The sequence below is a fragment of the Drosophila mauritiana genome, chromosome 2R, assembly GCF_004382145.1.
Source record: "Drosophila mauritiana strain mau12 chromosome 2R, ASM438214v1, whole genome shotgun sequence".
In the NCBI taxonomy this organism is placed as follows: Eukaryota; Metazoa; Arthropoda; class Insecta; order Diptera; family Drosophilidae; genus Drosophila; species Drosophila mauritiana.
The window spans coordinates 12,564,830-12,580,915 of record NC_046668.1 but is presented as its reverse complement, the minus strand read 5'-3'; the positions used below and the strand labels follow the sequence as shown (position 1 = coordinate 12,580,915).

General features: G+C 45.9%; 9 protein-coding genes across 11 annotated transcripts; 3 read left to right on the top strand and 6 right to left on the bottom strand.

Annotated features, from left to right (window-relative positions):
- Nucleotides 1-60: 60 nt before the first annotated feature.
- On the top strand, nt 61-664 carry LOC117138322 (probable 28S ribosomal protein S16, mitochondrial). The gene is made up of 2 exons (XM_033300354.1): nt 61-279; nt 345-664. Exons 1-2 carry the CDS (start codon nt 163-165, stop codon nt 615-617), a joined length of 390 nt encoding a protein of 129 aa, XP_033156245.1. The 5' UTR covers nt 61-162; the 3' UTR covers nt 618-664.
- A 58-nt stretch (nt 665-722) lies between these two features.
- LOC117138320 (receptor expression-enhancing protein 5) lies at nt 723-3,172 on the bottom strand. Of its 3 annotated transcripts, none has more exons than XM_033300351.1 (4): nt 2,925-3,172; nt 1,125-1,357; nt 964-1,063; nt 723-900 (listed from the first exon to the last, which is right to left on the bottom strand). In XM_033300351.1, exons 1-4 carry the CDS (start codon nt 3,073-3,075, stop codon nt 839-841), a joined length of 546 nt encoding a protein of 181 aa, XP_033156242.1. In that variant the 5' UTR covers nt 3,076-3,172; the 3' UTR covers nt 723-838. The 3 variants fall into 3 exon arrangements, with proteins under 3 accessions (XP_033156242.1, XP_033156243.1, XP_033156244.1); XM_033300352.1 differs by lacking the exon at nt 2,925-3,172 and adding an exon at nt 2,193-2,374; XM_033300353.1 differs by lacking the exon at nt 2,925-3,172 and adding an exon at nt 1,420-1,501.
- Nucleotides 3,173-3,451: 279 nt separating this feature from the next.
- Nucleotides 3,452-4,864, bottom strand: LOC117138319 (solute carrier family 25 member 35). Its single transcript, XM_033300350.1, has 3 exons — nt 4,595-4,864; nt 4,160-4,295; nt 3,452-4,110 (listed from the first exon to the last, which is right to left on the bottom strand). The coding sequence occupies exons 1-3, from the start codon at nt 4,840-4,842 to the stop codon at nt 3,571-3,573; spliced, it is 924 nt and encodes a 307-aa protein (XP_033156241.1). The 5' UTR covers nt 4,843-4,864; the 3' UTR covers nt 3,452-3,570.
- A 516-nt stretch (nt 4,865-5,380) lies between these two features.
- Nucleotides 5,381-6,617, bottom strand: LOC117136377 (solute carrier family 25 member 35). The gene is made up of 3 exons (XM_033297268.1): nt 6,349-6,617; nt 6,149-6,284; nt 5,381-6,041 (listed from the first exon to the last, which is right to left on the bottom strand). Exons 1-3 carry the CDS (start codon nt 6,594-6,596, stop codon nt 5,511-5,513), a joined length of 915 nt encoding a protein of 304 aa, XP_033153159.1. The 5' UTR covers nt 6,597-6,617; the 3' UTR covers nt 5,381-5,510.
- A 78-nt stretch (nt 6,618-6,695) lies between these two features.
- Nucleotides 6,696-8,664, bottom strand: LOC117136378 (solute carrier family 25 member 35). The gene is made up of 3 exons (XM_033297269.1): nt 8,203-8,664; nt 8,003-8,138; nt 6,696-7,552 (listed from the first exon to the last, which is right to left on the bottom strand). The coding sequence occupies exons 1-3, from the start codon at nt 8,448-8,450 to the stop codon at nt 7,025-7,027; spliced, it is 912 nt and encodes a 303-aa protein (XP_033153160.1). The 5' UTR covers nt 8,451-8,664; the 3' UTR covers nt 6,696-7,024.
- A 416-nt stretch (nt 8,665-9,080) lies between these two features.
- Nucleotides 9,081-10,653, top strand: LOC117136376 (eukaryotic translation initiation factor 3 subunit M). The gene is made up of 3 exons (XM_033297266.1): nt 9,081-9,226; nt 9,343-9,522; nt 9,577-10,653. Exons 1-3 carry the CDS (start codon nt 9,182-9,184, stop codon nt 10,513-10,515), a joined length of 1,164 nt encoding a protein of 387 aa, XP_033153157.1. The 5' UTR covers nt 9,081-9,181; the 3' UTR covers nt 10,516-10,653.
- A 224-nt stretch (nt 10,654-10,877) lies between these two features.
- On the bottom strand, nt 10,878-12,262 carry LOC117136375 (GDP-fucose protein O-fucosyltransferase 1). The gene is made up of 2 exons (XM_033297265.1): nt 12,114-12,262; nt 10,878-12,058 (listed from the first exon to the last, which is right to left on the bottom strand). Exons 1-2 carry the CDS (start codon nt 12,229-12,231, stop codon nt 10,968-10,970), a joined length of 1,209 nt encoding a protein of 402 aa, XP_033153156.1. The 5' UTR covers nt 12,232-12,262; the 3' UTR covers nt 10,878-10,967.
- Nucleotides 12,263-12,443: 181 nt separating this feature from the next.
- On the top strand, nt 12,444-14,291 carry LOC117136373 (probable cysteine--tRNA ligase, mitochondrial). Its single transcript, XM_033297263.1, has 2 exons — nt 12,444-12,555; nt 12,612-14,291. Exons 1-2 carry the CDS (start codon nt 12,545-12,547, stop codon nt 14,275-14,277), a joined length of 1,677 nt encoding a protein of 558 aa, XP_033153154.1. The 5' UTR covers nt 12,444-12,544; the 3' UTR covers nt 14,278-14,291.
- LOC117136374 (transmembrane protein 39A-A) lies at nt 14,268-15,925 on the bottom strand. Its single transcript, XM_033297264.1, has 4 exons — nt 15,553-15,925; nt 15,249-15,484; nt 14,633-15,194; nt 14,268-14,570 (listed from the first exon to the last, which is right to left on the bottom strand). Exons 1-4 carry the CDS (start codon nt 15,820-15,822, stop codon nt 14,307-14,309), a joined length of 1,332 nt encoding a protein of 443 aa, XP_033153155.1. The 5' UTR covers nt 15,823-15,925; the 3' UTR covers nt 14,268-14,306.
- Between the last annotated feature and the right edge of the window lie 161 nt (nt 15,926-16,086).

Sequence of the window (16,086 nt, the reverse complement as noted above, 5' to 3'; positions counted from 1 at the left end):
GCGGTCGGTGATGGCAACGCTGGCAAACTAAAAGTGTGACCCAATAGCGTGGTATTTTTTAATTTTCCCTTAACGGTCATGCTTTGCATAACAATTCACATTTTCTGATTGAAGAATCCTTATTTTATGCTAAAACTTGTATTATATATATAATATATCGAGATGTCACTATCGCCAGCAAGTGGCATTGGCCGCTTTTATGCCAAGTCGGCCAAAATCATACGTTTCGTACGCCTGGGCTGCACCAACCGGCCTTTTTATCACATTGTCGTTATGGAGGTGCGTACTTTTAGGCCATTGAAATGGTTATAACTTTTAATTGGAAACTGTATTTTTCGGTTTAGAGGCGCAAGAACCAGCACCAGCCTGTCATCGAGCAGGTGGGCTCCTTTGACCCCCTGCCCAACAATTACAACGAACGACTGGTGGCCCTTAACACGGAGAGAATCCGCTATTGGCTGGGCAAAGGTGCCCACTTGTCCACGCCGGCTGCAGAACTCCTGGGAATCGCCGGACTACTGCCCATCCACCCGCGCACCTACATGACCGCCTGGCGGAACCGGAGGGCAGCTGCCGAAGCGGAGGCGTCGCCAGAAAAGGCGGAATCAGCCGCCTAAAGATAGTTGTGCCTCAATAAAAGCCTCCTTTTCGTTTTTACGTTTAACAAACGGAGATTTCTTCTGGTTCAGCAAACACTGGTGCTCTTATCAACAACAAATGAATACAGAATTAAAATTTATTGCAAAACGTAACCAATACGAGGTGAGGTTGGTGACCAGGCCCAAAACCAAATGCATGGATAAGCGAGAAGCGGTCGGAGCTACGGCACATTCGCCTTCTAGTCGTGCTTCAGCACTCCAGCGGCCTTCTTCATGCCATCATCGATGATCCTGTCAACGGCTGTGTGCAAAAATAGATCTCCTTTTAGTAAAATTGCAATATCAAAGAGGAAAATTTACTCACATTCGTGGTGTTTCAGGAAGTAGGGTCGCACCAGCTTGCGGTAGATGATGGTAGAACCATTTTGTTCCGTGGGCAGCATGCACCATATGAGGAAAGCACACTACATGTGGAGTTAAAGCATTTAAAAGAAGATTCTTATATGTGAGGAATGCAAAGCTCACCTTCAGCAGCCAGTAAAAGGGAATCACCGATGTTAGCAGACTCGAAAAGAATTCAATCACGGTGAAGATGCCAAACGTGACCCAGTAGATCAGCCACTTGGTGTCGTCCTGCTTTGTGCTGGACTCGATGGCATGGATGGAAATATATGCAGGGTACAGAACCCCAATGATGTTGCACAGTAGTTGGGCGCCCCAGCCAAAGATCAGGTAGATGGCGCACAGACCAACAGCACCTAAATATAATGAGATAAAATACCTTATTAGTAAATAGCATCACTGCTAGCTGGAGATCTACCGTAGCGTAGAAGGGGGTTCTCTACGAACAACTGAACTACTTTGCTCTCGATTTCCTCGACTGCCATGTTCGCCATCTAGTTGGTCAATTGATATTGCCCTAGTGGCGCATTTTCCCTTATGGCTATAAGCAGGTCCAAGGGCAGGAGCGGTTCCACAGGGCGCAGGGTGATCAAAAGGAACTAAACACTTACACACTTTAGCTACCAGACTAACTGTTCGAAGGGCACAGTGCCAGGTGCTCGTACTGCTTTCAAGGGCGCCCCTTCGTGGATCCCTGGGGTTCCTAAACCGCCCCATGCCGTTGGCTAATTATAAACCCTTAGCTGTTGTCAGTAGATGTCTCGACCTGCCTCTGATCCCGGCCAGTTGCATTTTGCCCACCCAGATGAGCGGACTACGGCCTGTTGTTTTGCCATAAATTTATGATGTCATTCATGCTCGATGGCGGCTAATTATATTTATACCTTGACTGAGGGTACATTAATTTGAGCTACAAGATTGCAAAAAGGTGGGTTTCGTCACAAACCACAGAAACTATATCCTTATAGTCGATCATTTGATGTGAATTGCGAATTCTCCATAGATGATTGTTCCCTAATATGCATATATTTGTTTACACAATTTGTTTTGATTATTAAAGTATGCCGAATTGTTGAACAGCTAATGAGGCCAAATGTTTGAATGATGAATCAACGTCAGTCATTTTTGCAAGTGTACATAGACTTCGACTATTAAAGATAGCTACTTTTGCCATTGTGACCGCATTCTCACCTATGCCGAGGTAAACCAAGGGAACTCTGACATTGTGCCGCGTCTCCTGTCGCTGTCTGATTAGCATAATATAGTCCCAGAGCCACATCGGTAACTCCGGCGAGCACCGAACGAACGAACTGAAAGCTCTACCAACGCACACACAGGTGAGTGTGAGTAGATTGGCTCCACGTGTGCCGACAGCGCCACGTCTCAATAATTCAGACCTTTTGACCCCGCCGAGCTGGACTTTCTCCAGATCTTTGTCTAGAGAATGTGGCAATGGTATGCGCCAGATGTATTGCTCACCGCGTACTGGTCAAAAAAAGTGTACTTTCGTTGAAGTAAACAAAGAAAAGCACAAAACATGAAACTTTTGTGGATAACAGACGCACACATCGCCAGCTGTCTACGTAGCCGCTTACACGCACACATCGCATGCTCAGAAACTGAGGTGTATTGGTTGGAGGCACTTGGTGATAATATAGACACACTATTTAATTGGGCTTAGGCGTTTAAGTCGTCTGTTTAATTCGCTAATTGGTCACCTGGCGGTGAGTAAGCCCCCCGACCATCCTGATTCAGCCACATACACTGCTATATATAACAGGTTGCTATTTATAAGCATCCCGAAATATTCCACTGCATCTCTAGGCGAATCACAATGGTTACGCAGTCGTCAACTAGCAGGAGGTCACATGGGCGTTTCGGCGAAGGACATGCGATGACGTCGCCAGGATAATCCACACTCACCCACGAAAATATTGACCCGGTCCACGCCGGTCTTCTCCTCCACGGTATCGAAGACTTTGGTCCACGGCTTGGAAGCATCGCGCAGCGATCGGCTCACGTCATCCTTGTAGCCGTTCAAGAACTGCTGCACCTGAGTTACCTGGGCGGCCATTTTGCGCGAATTGTATTTAAATATATTTGGTCAATCAAAAATATGTGACGCCGCCGACTTTCCAGATGGTCGATATTCGATAGTTTGTGCTTGCGCTCATCGGTGCCAAATCGACTATTGAAGACAAAATGCGTTATAGTTCGCATCTATCGCCGCCTATCGACATGGAAAGGTCATACTAAAATTGCAATACTGGCGGCTTTTTCTTTCAGTTTTCTTTTTCACAATAAATATTTGCAAATAGCAAACACATATGCTGTTTCTACCTATTTGCAAATATAATTCATTTAAACTTTTATTAGAAAGGTAAAAATGAAATGCAACAAAGCACATAACATATAGCAGCTTACTTGCATCCCATGGTAAACTGATGGGATCATTTTCGATGAACAATTTTAATGTTTAGTTTTGTAAAAGGATTGTCACATCGTGGGATTTAACAAATGTATGCGAGGACTTACAGTATTCTAATGGCCTCCAGGAGGACTGGACTCTTCAGTTTCTGGGCTGGGAGAAAACATAATGATCGCGCACATGGAGCAACTTTTCAAAAAACACAAATGTCAAGGTTGTGTGCGGAGCACTACGAAAGTAGATGGGCCAAAAGCCCTTGTACATCCCATGGAGCCCTTCGGTTTTCCAGATCTTAGTGAAGCAATCTACCAAGCCCTTGTACATGAGTCCACGACCCTTTTCATCCACTGGCTGGTTGTACATCCGAGTGGTGAGCACGTCAAAGGGTGAATTGGCCACCGCCACAAGGGTGCCCGACGATAGGCCGGCACAGAAGGAGAGAAGAATCGGATGGGTGACCCATCCTTTATCCTTCAGCACGGACTTGGCCTTGGGAAAGGTGCCGATCTGTACACTGGAGGCCACAAGCGTTCGGTTCAAGCTGGGTAAAGCAGCGCGCCAGAATCCCGAAATGCCATTCGTGCGGTAAATGTGCAGCAGGGCATCCATCATCGAAGTATGCTTATGCTGGAAGCCCACGGCAATGGACTTAACCGCCTGGGCATGCTGTTGGGCCTTTATCTGTGATGGAGGGAGATCAGATGTGAAGCTCTAGATGGGATCTACTCACCATGTAAAAAGGACTGGCGAAATACGTGCCCGTGCAGCCGCCCAGAGCTCCAAAGAACATGCCCCGATAGAAGGATATGGAGCCATCCTCATTCTGCAAGTATCCCAGCTCCAATGCGTTCGAATATACACTTAGCCTACCATAAGGAAAGGGTATTTACACTGCATTTTGCTTAAGGTAACTATTTTCAATGGTAAACGTAACGACTTATCTTAAATGTTCATTACTTCACAGTGGTAGATAAGAAATATGCATTTCACATTAATTCATGGTGCTTGTAATAATATTACTTAGCATTGCATAATTTCACGGTCACTTTTAGATAAACTTTGTTTAATACTCCCTCTAATATAGTAATTTTCTTAGATCTTAATGGATGGCAACAAGTGTCCTTTACAATTCATATATCGATATGACACTAATCCTAGTACTTGCCTGACCGAGTTGAGGACAAATTGGTAACACAATGCTGGAGCGAGACCCTTCTCCAAAGCAAGGAGTCCGTCGTTGAGGACTATCTGCAGCATGGCCTGGGGAAGATGCCTGTAGGGCTTCACATAGGTTCCTCGGGCAGCCAACTCTCCCTGCAGCTGCATCCGCGTCTTGACCACATCAATGGGATTGGTGAACACCACCGCACCCATCGCTGCCGTTCCGCCCAGCACGAAATCCGACTTGGTCATGTTTTCACCCCAACTTTGGATTTGGTTGATCTTACGTTATCATTTTGTTTACTTTGTGGTCGACAGACCGATTGTTACATTTATCGAATTCGTAGCATACATTTTAAAATTTAAATGCTCACATGGCGGGTTAAAAGATTAATTTAATTATTTGAACTCTTGTAATTGGTGCTTAAAAATTAAAATTCGCATAAGAAAGAAATTAGTATTCGCGGTTCATTAATTTTGAATTCGAAAATAATTTTGAATTTTTTATTGAATTATTAATTATTAGGCAAAACAAATAAATCATTTTGAGAAAATGTTATAAAGCATTTATTAAAGTTATTTGATAGTTATATATACAGATTTATTTATCGATAGTTTCATGTATGGATATCGATAGTTTCGCGGATGGTTAGGAATGGATTTTAAGGACTTATCTTTATTTAATCGCCAAAGAATAAGAATACTTTTTTATTATTGCTTTTGACTTGTTTGAATCTTACTTACCCTCTCCAAAGGATCAAATTTGAATTGTTATTTTGACTGCAATATCCGGGAAACGGTTATGTTTCAAATATATTGTATGCTACTAAAACGTAACTACTAAATAGTTAACTAAGTAAAACCACTTCATAATACGTCTAAGCATTCAAAAAGCCCTTCTTTTTTTAAGTAATTTTCGTTTAGTAGTGAAGATCATACTTTTCCCTCAGCGCAATTAGTTCGTCAAAGAACAAAAGCACCAACGTGGAATATGGAGCACTCCTCAGATAAATGGGCCAAAAGCCCTTGTACAATCCATATATACCCTCCGATCTTAGGATCTTAAGCACACAGTCCAACCAGCCCCTGTAGTAAATGCCCCGACCTTGGGCATCAACTCCCTGGTTGTAAAGACGAGTGGTAACCACATCCAATGGAGTGATTGCCAACGAGACAAATGAACCAGCGGCTAAGCCAGAGCAGAAGGACAAGATTGTGGGATGAGTAACCACTCCGTTTTCCTTCAACACACTCTTGGCCTGGCCAAAAACTGCGATTTGAACGGCGGACGCAACAGTGGCACGGCTCACATTCGCCAACGATCCTCGCCAGAGTCCAAAGACGCCGTTCTTCCTGTATATCTTCCTAATCGCATCGCTCATCGAGGCGTGCTGATGCTGATAACCAACGGCGATCTGCTTGGCTGCCTGTGCCTGAAGTTGCGTCTTGATCTAGAATGGAAATGTAGCTATCAGTGGTCTTATCTTATCACGGCTAGACATTGTCAAATGTTCGCGGAAGCAGACACCTTCAGTGTTTGATTTACATAATCGCTTACCAGGAAGAAGGGACTGGCACAATAGGAACCCACAACGCCGCCCAAGGCTCCCCAGAACATGCCCTTTGCGAAGGAGATTTCGCCCTTGTTGTTGTGTACCCAACCCTTCTCTACGGCATGGGTGTATATGCTCAATCTGTGGACAGAGCACATATGTATACTTTTGGGAAACTCTTTGTTGGATTACAGCTTTAACCTACCGAAACGAGTTTATTACAAACTGGAAGCATAGCGCTGGAGCCAATCCTTTCTGCAGGCCAAGAATTCCATCGTTTTTGGCCACGGTCACAAAGGCCTGGAAGACGCTCTTGTAAGGCTGAGCATGCGATCCTCGGGCGGCCAACTCTCCCTGTAGCTGAATGCGAGTTTTGATCACCTCGACGGGATTGGTGAAGACACCAGCGCCCATGGCAGCCACGCCACCCAGCACAAAATCCGACGTAGCCATCAATGAGACGTCCGTTCTGTATCACAATCTAGTGATCACTAACGCTACACTTGCGATAAGAAAGCTGCTTAAGACTTGAGAGCAATATGCGTTAAAATGTAACATACTAACTGGTTTATTTCACCAAAATATTGCACGGTTAATGGCTACAGGAAGAGCTCTTAAATTAGCTTAATGAAGGCACAAGTTGGTTCTGAGGCTTTGCTAATCTAAGAGATTGGAACTAGGACATTAAGCTACTCACTAAAGACTAAAGCCAGATTTGGACAAACAAATTGTATGCTGCACTTTACATTCTGTTGCATATCAATTGTGTTTATCTAAGCTTGGCTTAATAATAAAAAACAATGTGTATATTTGCGGGTAGTATAAACGATTTAAACAATTTTGTACTTAAATTAATGCTACCTAGCCAGTGATCTTCGGGGTCATTGATTACTATACTTTGTGCGTACGGCGACCAGCTCGTCAAAGAATAGCAGCACAAGGGTTGAGTGGGGGGCAATGCGCAGGTAGTTGGCCCAGAAGCCCTTGTACATACCATAAACGCCCTCTGATCTTAAGATTTTCACAAAGCAGTCAACCCATCCGCGATAAAGAAGACCGCGTCCTTCGGCGTCCACGCCCTGGTTGTACAGACGCGTGGTGATTACATCTGGCGGCGTTATGGCCACCGACATAATGGATCCGGCTATCAAGCCAGCCGAGAAGGAGTTCAACGTGGGCTGCGTCACCAGATCGTACTGAACCAACAGGGCTTTGGTCTTGCCAAAGGTGGCTATCTGGGCACCTGATCCCAAAGCCGCCCTGGGTAATGCGGCCACAGATCCTCTCCACAGTCCTCGTATTCCATTCCTGGAGTAGATCTGACGCAGGGCATCGGTCATGGAAGTGTGCGCATGCTGGTAGCCCACGGCGATTTGTTTGGCGGCTTGTGACTGCAGCTGAGTTTTGATCTGGATGCAAAAAAAGGGACCATAATTATTATTATAGAAATATCAACCTTGTAAATAAGAGAATAAATAGAAAAAAGCAAATGATCTAATACATGTTAATTGATTGTGATTATAAGTTATAGTCTACAATACTAATTAAGTTATTTAGCGAATGTTTTTTCTGTTTCTAGATCTTGAAAATGTCTTAATATAAATAGGCCAACAATAAATGCGTTATGTCATAAAGTAATAAGCAATGCAAACAACCATAAACTGGAAAAAAATGTGAATATTTAGAAGTATGCTACTTTCTCCCTGGATATCATGAAATGTTAATATTTAGATACTGATAGACAGTTGCCAATAAAGTCCCTTATCTGTGGAAGGTCCATAATGCTGATGAGCACGCGGCTCATTTAGATAAGCTATTTGTTTATGTAACCTTCCGCAGCATTCCCACATTGGGCGTACCAGGAAAAATGGACTGGAGCAGTAGGAGCCCACGACGCCGCCAATGGCGCCCCACAATAGTCCCATTCCGTAGGACACCTCGCCCCTCCTGTTGTGCATCCACCGCCTCTCCATTGCCTCCGAATAAATGCTAAGCCTGGAGAATACAAATTCGAAGTAATAATTAATAATTGTAAAGTATAGCTATTTAATAATCCCACCGGAAGGAATTGATGATGAACTGGAAGTACAAGGCTGGTGCGAGGCCCTTTTGGAGGCCCATAATGCCATCGTTTTTGGCCACCGTGATGAAGGCATTGACAATCCCCTTGTAGGGCTCCACATAGGTACCCCGCGCCGCCAGCTCGCCCTGCAGCTGGATCCGAGTCTTGATCACCTCGATGGGATTGGTGAAGAAGGTGGCCCCCACGGAGGCCAGGCCGCCCAGAACAAAATCCGATGTAGCCATGTAATCACGAGTTCTGCTGAGGATAGTGGTTGACTAGAAACGGTTGTGCCGCCTGCCGCGGAATCTCTGTGGCTCTAGGAAGCCGCACGCTGCGTGTGTGTCGTGTATTTCATAATTCTCCGCCGCGATTAGCTGGCATTACTATGCTCTTCTCGCCCGTTATACAAATATAATATAAATTTGGCGAGCAATATAACTTAGCTGCAGCGGAGTTGCCAGACTGGCGCGCAATTAACAATTTAACAAAAATCGTGTCATTTTGCTTAACTGTAAAGTGCTAAATGTAAAAAAAATAACTGCTAATGGGAAATTTAAAATTCAGGAGAAACGGGTTTTAGAACGTTAGTAACGGTACGGCTAAGAAGTCACTGTGACTATATGGTTCAGAAGATCCGGCAACTCTCCTTTTGGCAAGATTTATTGTTAGCTAGAATCCCGCCAAAACATTTATAAAATTGATTTTCATGTCAACATTAATACACCATAACTATTTTTATTCTATTGAACTGAGTGAATTTCAGAGGAATGTTATATATTTTAAGTGTATTTTAATATCACCTTAATTTAACTCGGTCCCTTCTTTGAGAGCATCGCTACTTGGCGGGAAACGGACCAGGCCGGCAGCACTGGTCGCTCTCTTTCCTTTCGAGCTGTCAAAGCGCCGAAGACGTGTGTGCGTGTTATTTTCAGCTGCATTTGTTTAAAAAAGTGGAATAACATTTAACAAAATCATGACATCGCATCCGGTTTTCATAGACCTGTCCCTGGACGAGCAGGTAAAGTGAAAGTGCCCTGTTTTAGCCATGTATTTGGGCGGCCCCTTGCCCAAATTGAGGTTATGTCTTCCTCTTGCTGCAAAACAAAACTAATATTATTCGCAATTTATTAAAAGGTGCAAGAGCTGCGCAAGTATTTCAAGAAGCTGGGAGCCGAAATCTCATCGGAGAAGTCCAATAAAGGTGTGGAGGATGATTTGCACAAGATCATCGGCGTCTGCGACGTTTGCTTTAAGGATGGTGAGCCCTCGCAGATTGACGGCATTCTGAACAGCATTGTGTCCATCATGATCACGGTGAGTAATACGGAATACAATATAAGCAACATATAATAACCTTCAATATTTCAGATACCCCTGGACCGCGGTGAGAACATTGTGCTGGCCTACTGCGAGAAGATGACCAAGGCTCCCAATCTTCCCCTGGGCAAGGTTTGCCTCCAGTCGTTGTGGCGTCTGTTCAACAACCTGGACACCGCCTCTCCCCTACGCTACCATGTGTACTACCACCTGGTCCAGGTGGCCAAGCAGTGCGAACAGGTGCTGGAGGTCTTCTCAGGTGTGGATCAGCTCAAGTCCCAGTTTGCCAACTGCCCACCTTCGTCGGAACAGATGCAGAAGCTGTACCGCCTGCTGCACGACGTGACCAAGGACACCAATCTGGAGCTGTCTTCCAAGGTTATGATTGAGCTGCTGGGCACCTACACGGCGGACAATGCTTGTGTGGCCCGTGAAGATGCCATGAAGTGCATTGTGACTGCCTTGGCCGACCCCAATACATTCCTGCTGGATCCTCTGCTGTCGCTGAAGCCTGTGCGCTTTTTGGAAGGCGACCTCATCCACGACCTGCTGTCCATCTTCGTGTCCGAGAAGCTGCCAGCGTACGTGCAGTTCTACGAGGATCACAGGGAGTTTGTCAACTCGCAGGGATTGAACCATGAGCAGAACATGAAGAAGATGCGTCTGCTGACCTTCATGCAGCTGGCCGAGAGCAGCCCCGAGATGACATTCGAAACGCTAACCAAGGAGCTGCAGATCAACGAAGACGAGGTTGAGCCCTTCGTCATCGAGGTGCTGAAAACAAAGCTGGTACGCGCACGTTTAGATCAGGCCAACCAAAAGGTACACATTTCATCCACAATGCACCGAACCTTCGGAGCACCACAATGGGAGCAGCTTCGCGATCTGCTGCAGGCATGGAAGGAGAACCTCAGCACAGTGCGCGAGGGTCTAACGAGCGTCTCCTCGGCGCAACTGGACCTGGCTCGATCCCAGAAGCTGATACACTAGGCCCACCACTTCCAAAAAACTGCTCTGATGATGAACAAATGCTGGCCTCGGGGCAATGGAGTGACGACCTAAATTATTTTCAAGAATACGAGAGGGCTGGATAACTTGAATAAATTTATAAGTAAAATCGGTAGCAAACAAGTGTTTTGATAAATGCGAGGAATACTTTAATAGCTTACAATTAAGTTGTAGTGTTTTTAAAGGCATTTAACGGTTTTCATTAAAACCCTTTTTAAGAATTAAAGCTTAAAGAATAAACAATAACTAAACTAATATTCGAAAAAACATTGGTAACTTTCAAAAGTAAATTCAGTAGTTAATCTTTTATCTTACTTAATCAAGAAGTGAAGTCAAATTATTGCTTAATCAATGTAATAAAACTGTCTAGTATTAGGAAAGAAAACCGAAAAATAGCCTATTCGAGTATTTAAGTAGATATTCCTGTTGATCCATTACAGCTCCTCGTGCACGTTTGTATGCTTGCGATCCTTTTCCTTGGGGAATCCCCAGAAGTACGATGGAAAACCGTGCACATCTCGTTCTCTTTTCACGAATGCCGAGTAGGAGGAGATACAGTTGCCGATAAAGTGGTTCGACTGTCCGAGAATGGCCAAGTCCAGGTAAGGATCATCCTCCGGCAGCTTGTGCACACTGATGCCCATGCGACTGAGGGCCGTGTTCAGTTCACCGATCATGTGGTTGGAGTCTGATGCCACAAAAACTGATTTGATTTCGTTGTCCGGCTGAGTTTGGCGCACGTTCTTAATGGTTCTCTTTAGCTGGCGGATGATGGCCTCCTTGGAGGGCATGCAGAGCTCCGGGTAGAGTGCACCACGTTCATTTTTATAACCCAAGCACTGCGGCGAGGCAAACAGATGTTGGCTATCCTTGACGTGCTCACAGGCTCTCACCCAATCGATGCCGTTGCGCAGATGAATGCCCAAAAAGGCACCACGCGGCAACTGCTCTCGGATGAAATCCTTAGATGCGTCCCTATACCTTTGGCTCCACTGCAAGTAGCGCTGCAGCTTGCAGTTCTCTAGCTGAACAGGAAAACTAGCCGGAGCTCCGGTGAACGCGAGTACGGGATATGATTCTGCAGGATATTTGGCCTGCCACTTGGCAGCCTCGTTGCTATGGTGCACATCAAAATGAAGTGGCGCATAAAACTCTGACCTCACAAAGTCTATGTGAAAAGTGTCCCAAAAGGGACCAAAAGGATTGCCATCCTTGGCGTGGCAATTGGGCTTGTCTGGATCGTTCTTCTCCTGCTGAAGGCTATATCGTTCCTTGTAGCAAAAGGAGACTCGCTCCGATTCTGGCCAAATGTCGTCGGCCAGGTGCCACATGAAATCTGCCATGGTGATGACGCGATGGTATTCCTTCAGGGGCTCCACCTCAAAGTATGTGTTAAACGGTACCTGCCGGGATCGTAGTTCGCCCCTGCGATACTCCACCCACGGCGGCAGGATCAGGGTGCGATTAAGCGCCTTGGCGAAGGCCAATGATCCCAGGAAATGGTCGGCCTGGTTGCCAAAGCGTCCTTTGAAAAGCGCGGTTTAGTTGGCGTTCTTTGATGATTTCCAAGTGAAACTTACCCATACAGGGACAGTAGGTGAGGTAGCCGTTGGGATCGCCCCCCAATTGGGCACATGTTGAGCTTATTAATAGTAAAATTAAGTTTACAAAGCGAAGCTTCATTTTAAGCCACTGCATTCTGCCGGCTTCGATTTTCTTTGACCAGGTGGCAGCTCTGTATCTGGTGGTTCTATTTGCCAGATTACAAAATGCTTGGAATGCTTTTGTTTGTGATGTGATATCATAAATACAATTGCGTACTTAAATGTGTATTTAAAGATTTTTGAAATGTTTGTGAAATTATTTTTAAATTTTATCTTAAGACTTTCTTACTATGGGCTAAAAAGCTCAGATCTGGCAACCTATTAGTTTCTAATCATATGTTATTGCTTACATGAAACTTTAGATATAAGTTTATTTAGACTTTAGCCAAAATTTACAACATATAACAATGTATAGCCTGTGAGTATTTTTATGGAGTTTGTTTTTGTATGTATAAACCCTAATGCTTCCCACAGCAAGGAGGTGCTCCGGGCTCTTAACTGTCGAACGAGACCAGCTCTCATTTTCCGGCGTAACATTTCGGAGGAGGCTCCCAAGCAGGATAGTCCATTTAAATGGCGAAAACCAATCGGCCAGCACACAGGAATCAATATATACAATCACGGCTTGCGGCAGAAGGTACCCCTAATCCTACGCAACCCCCAAATGGTCACCTGGTACACTTGCGGACCCACTGTTTACGACTCCGCGCACCTTGGTCATGCCAGCACCTACGTCAAGGTAGACATCCTGCAGCGCATTCTCCGCGATTACTTTAAAATCAATCTGGTGACAGCCATGAACATCACGGATGTTGACGACAAGATCATTAAGCGAGCCCAGCTCGCTGGACTAGACTGGCAGAAGATGGCGCGGGCTTATGAAGCGGAATTCCGTCAGGACATGTTGCGTCTCAATGTTCAGGCGGCTGATGTGCGCAGTCATGTGACCACCACCATGCCTGTCATTATTCAGTTCATCCAACAGCTGATAGCCGAAAAGCAGGCTTACGTTACCCCGGATAACTCTGTTTACTTTGATGTCTCCAAAAGCAAGAACTATGGAAAGCTTCAAAACTTAGGCCTGAGCGAGGACAAATTGGACCCCATCAAACGAAACACTGCTGACTTTGCCCTTTGGAAGGCGCGAAAAAGTGGCAGTGAGCCCACGTGGGCTGCACCCTGGGGTGGTGAGGGACGACCCGGTTGGCACATCGAATGCAGCGCCATTGCAGGTCTATTCTTTGGCCGCCAGTTGGATATTCATGCCGGCGGCTTGGACTTGCGTTTTCCGCACCACGAAAACGAGGAGGCGCAGTGCTGTGCACGGTATAAAACTGACCAGTGGGTAAACTATTGGCTGCACACCGGACAACTTCATATGGTTGGAGATGCGCAGAAGATGTCAAAGTCCCTGGGCAACACGATCTCAGTGTCGGAGCTGCTGAAAAAGTACACCGCCGATGAGTTTCGAATGGCCTGCCTGCTGTCCAATTACCGCAATGCAATGCCTTATAGCGATCAGTTAATGCTGACGGCTCGCCAGACCCTGCAGCGGTTCAAAAACTTTCAGGCGGATCTAAGTGCCTATACCCAATTCCTGAAGCCCGTGCACTTGTTGGACGAGGGAGCGTTAAAGGCCCAACTGACTCATACAGTTACCGAATTCGATAATTGCCTTCGAGATGACTTTGATACCGCCAGAGCCATTAGCGTGCTAATGGATCAGATGAGCAGCATAAGTCGCTGCATAAATGAGCAACAAGTGGATGCGCAGGAGGAGCCCGCCTACTGCATTGATCTGCTGTTGGCAGCTGGAAACTTCATAAACCGTGGCATAGTCACGTTTGGTCTATCGGAGTTGCAGGATAGAGAATCGTTGCAGGAAAAGGTTTCCTTTACGGATCATAGCATTGATCCCAATTTGCTTGTGAATGATGTGATAAGCGTTCGGGGGAGAATGCGGGAAAGGGCCACCTCCGGAAATGTAAAGAACCCACAGCTTTTAGCTGCCTGTGATGAACTGCGGAGTCTGTTACAACAGCACGGCATTCAGGTCCGCGACCACAAGCAGGGCAGCTCCTGGGTGTTTGCCGTGTCCTGTGAAAAGCCAGATGATAAGAGCAAAAGTTCTGCTGAATAAAAGTTAATATATTATTCTTTGGATCGTTACTACATAAATGCATCTCTCATGCGTTGTCGGAAGGGTTGATCGGGCGCCACGGCGTGCTCCGCCTTGTACAGATCTTTAGTGATGAGGTAGTCCCGCACCAGCTTGAAGAAGGCCCCCATGCTGGTGAAGGCGACAAAGCTGATGGAGAGCACAAAGTGCCACTCGACGCTTTCTGCGCTTAGAGACCCTATTTCTACTAGTAGCACGGCAGCCTGCAGGATGGCCAATGTGGAATAAATTATGGTGGGATTGTGAAATAGTTTCTGGAAAAATTATAAATAAACGATGAACATACGATCTAACACCCCAGTTCTAAGATACTCACATAAAATCGTGCGTGACTGGCGTTTCCCGGAGTGGCCACGGTAACCATGCCATGACTTCTGTACAGGCCCCCGTTGTGCTTTACCACGGTGCCGTGGTTGTAGGAGGAGTATTTCGACCAGGTGAGCGCACTGGCGGCTACTATTAGCTGCGAAGGCGCTGGCTCCCGGTCAATGCGCTGCCAGCAGCCCAAATGCAAAGTAGCCCGATGTAATGTATCACTATACTTGGCAGGATACAGGAAAACGGCACACAGACTGAAAGCGCCCAGGCAAACAATGATGCAGTGCTGGGCTGCTCGTAGCACATTGTATTGGACACTAACGGCCAGACAGCAGGGCACTAGGCCAGTGTAGTATGCATTCACCATGGAGGTGAAGATGAGCTGCTTAAAACGCTTATTGAAGTCATGTCGGAGTGTTTCCACTTCGTCCCTTATGTTGACCGGATTCGTGGTGCAACTGTGGACCGGTAGGTCGTTGATATACACGCCCGGCAGCTCGAATCTGGTGCGCAGGAAGGGCTCAAGTTGGAAGCCGAAGATCAACAGGTAGATGACCACACTATAAAAGCGAATGGAGGAATATCTTTGGACAAAATATACTTTTCATTCTTACGGATACGACAGGAAGAGAAGGAGAATGTATGTGTGCTGCTGGTATAGCTTCATGGCGCAGAAACCCAAGGATAGCTGAACAAGGCCTCCAAATCCGTACTTGATTCCTAGTCGGATAAGATGCCGGCTTTTCTCGTTTCCTTTCCTGATCTTCACCAGCAGCAAGCAGTAAATCAGTCTCCGCGTATTGAGTATGAGCAGGAGATAGCGAAGATAAGGATCGATCAGCTCGATGTTCTGGGTGCATAGATAGATTACGGATTAGTTTCCTTGTTGATACAGATGGAAAACCTCTGCAAACCCACCACCATGTGCCTGGTGTGCGCCTGTGGCAGCCACCAGTTGGTTCTGTAGATGTTGATGAACTGTACAATGGCCGAACCCATGGTGAAGGCGCACATGATGAGTTCGCTGAGCCACTCGGATGTGGTGGCGTGCTCCGGGAAGGGAATGTGCTTGGGCATCGCTGTGGCCGGCGTCTGGGATTGGCCCTGCTTGGTTGCCAGCAGGTGGGCGAAGGAATCATGTGTTTCGCTGGAGCTGCTGCCATCACTACTGCGTTCGTCGTAGGTCATATCGATTGGTTCAATTGCTTGTACCGGGAGCTACATTTAAATAAATTCAAGCGACAATGTTTTTGTGCGGGTGGAGGACCAAATTTTGCACCATTTACAACACTTTTTCTGGCTCAAAAGCAGTATTGAGCACCGGAGAATGTTTTGCGTTCATTAAAAATGGGCGACTCCCTAATATTTTAAACAGGGTCAAATATACTTAATTTTATATATTTTTATTAATTTTCAGTTAAGTTGGTAAAAACCATAATATGTATGTATAAA

Coding starts and splice junctions, on each gene's coding strand:
- LOC117136376 (XM_033297266.1), top strand. CDS start 9,182: ATGACATCGCATCCGGTTTTCATAGACCTGTCCCTGGACGAGCAG. Junction 9,227..9,342: donor ACCTGTCCCTGGACGAGCAG/GTAAAGTGAAAG, acceptor ATTTATTAAAAG/GTGCAAGAGCTGCGCAAGTA. Junction 9,523..9,576: donor TTGTGTCCATCATGATCACG/GTGAGTAATACG, acceptor TCAATATTTCAG/ATACCCCTGGACCGCGGTGA.
- LOC117138320 (XM_033300351.1), bottom strand. CDS start 3,075: ATGGCCGCCCAGGTAACTCAGGTGCAGCAGTTCTTGAACGGCTACAAG. Junction 1,064..1,124: donor CCTTTTACTGGCTGCTGAAG/GTGAGCTTTGCA, acceptor CTCCACATGTAG/TGTGCTTTCCTCATATGGTG. Junction 901..963: donor CTTCCTGAAACACCACGAAT/GTGAGTAAATTT, acceptor TTTTGCACACAG/CCGTTGACAGGATCATCGAT.
- LOC117138319 (XM_033300350.1), bottom strand. CDS start 4,842: ATGACCAAGTCGGATTTCGTGCTGGGCGGAACGGCAGCGATGGGTGCG. Junction 4,296..4,594: donor TTTGTCCTCAACTCGGTCAG/GCAAGTACTAGG, acceptor TCCTTATGGTAG/GCTAAGTGTATATTCGAACG. Junction 4,111..4,159: donor TCGCCAGTCCTTTTTACATG/GTGAGTAGATCC, acceptor CCTCCATCACAG/ATAAAGGCCCAACAGCATGC.
- LOC117136378 (XM_033297269.1), bottom strand. CDS start 8,450: ATGGCTACATCGGATTTTGTTCTGGGCGGCCTGGCCTCCGTGGGGGCC. Junction 8,139..8,202: donor TTCATCATCAATTCCTTCCG/GTGGGATTATTA, acceptor TGTATTCTCCAG/GCTTAGCATTTATTCGGAGG. Junction 7,553..8,002: donor GCTCCAGTCCATTTTTCCTG/GTACGCCCAATG, acceptor TTTTGCATCCAG/ATCAAAACTCAGCTGCAGTC.
- LOC117136377 (XM_033297268.1), bottom strand. CDS start 6,596: ATGGCTACGTCGGATTTTGTGCTGGGTGGCGTGGCTGCCATGGGCGCT. Junction 6,285..6,348: donor TTTGTAATAAACTCGTTTCG/GTAGGTTAAAGC, acceptor CTCTGTCCACAG/ATTGAGCATATACACCCATG. Junction 6,042..6,148: donor GTGCCAGTCCCTTCTTCCTG/GTAAGCGATTAT, acceptor TTTCCATTCTAG/ATCAAGACGCAACTTCAGGC.
- LOC117136375 (XM_033297265.1), bottom strand. CDS start 12,231: ATGCAGTGGCTTAAAATGAAGCTTCGCTTTGTAAACTTAATTTTACTA. Junction 12,059..12,113: donor CACCTACTGTCCCTGTATGG/GTAAGTTTCACT, acceptor CGCTTTTCAAAG/GACGCTTTGGCAACCAGGCC.
- LOC117136374 (XM_033297264.1), bottom strand. CDS start 15,822: ATGACCTACGACGAACGCAGTAGTGATGGCAGCAGCTCCAGCGAAACA. Junction 15,485..15,552: donor CGCACACCAGGCACATGGTG/GTGGGTTTGCAG, acceptor CTATGCACCCAG/AACATCGAGCTGATCGATCC. Junction 14,571..14,632: donor CCAGTCACGCACGATTTTAT/GTGAGTATCTTA, acceptor TAATTTTTCCAG/AAACTATTTCACAATCCCAC.
- LOC117138322 (XM_033300354.1), top strand. CDS start 163: ATGTCACTATCGCCAGCAAGTGGCATTGGCCGCTTTTATGCCAAGTCG. Junction 280..344: donor ATCACATTGTCGTTATGGAG/GTGCGTACTTTT, acceptor TTTTCGGTTTAG/AGGCGCAAGAACCAGCACCA.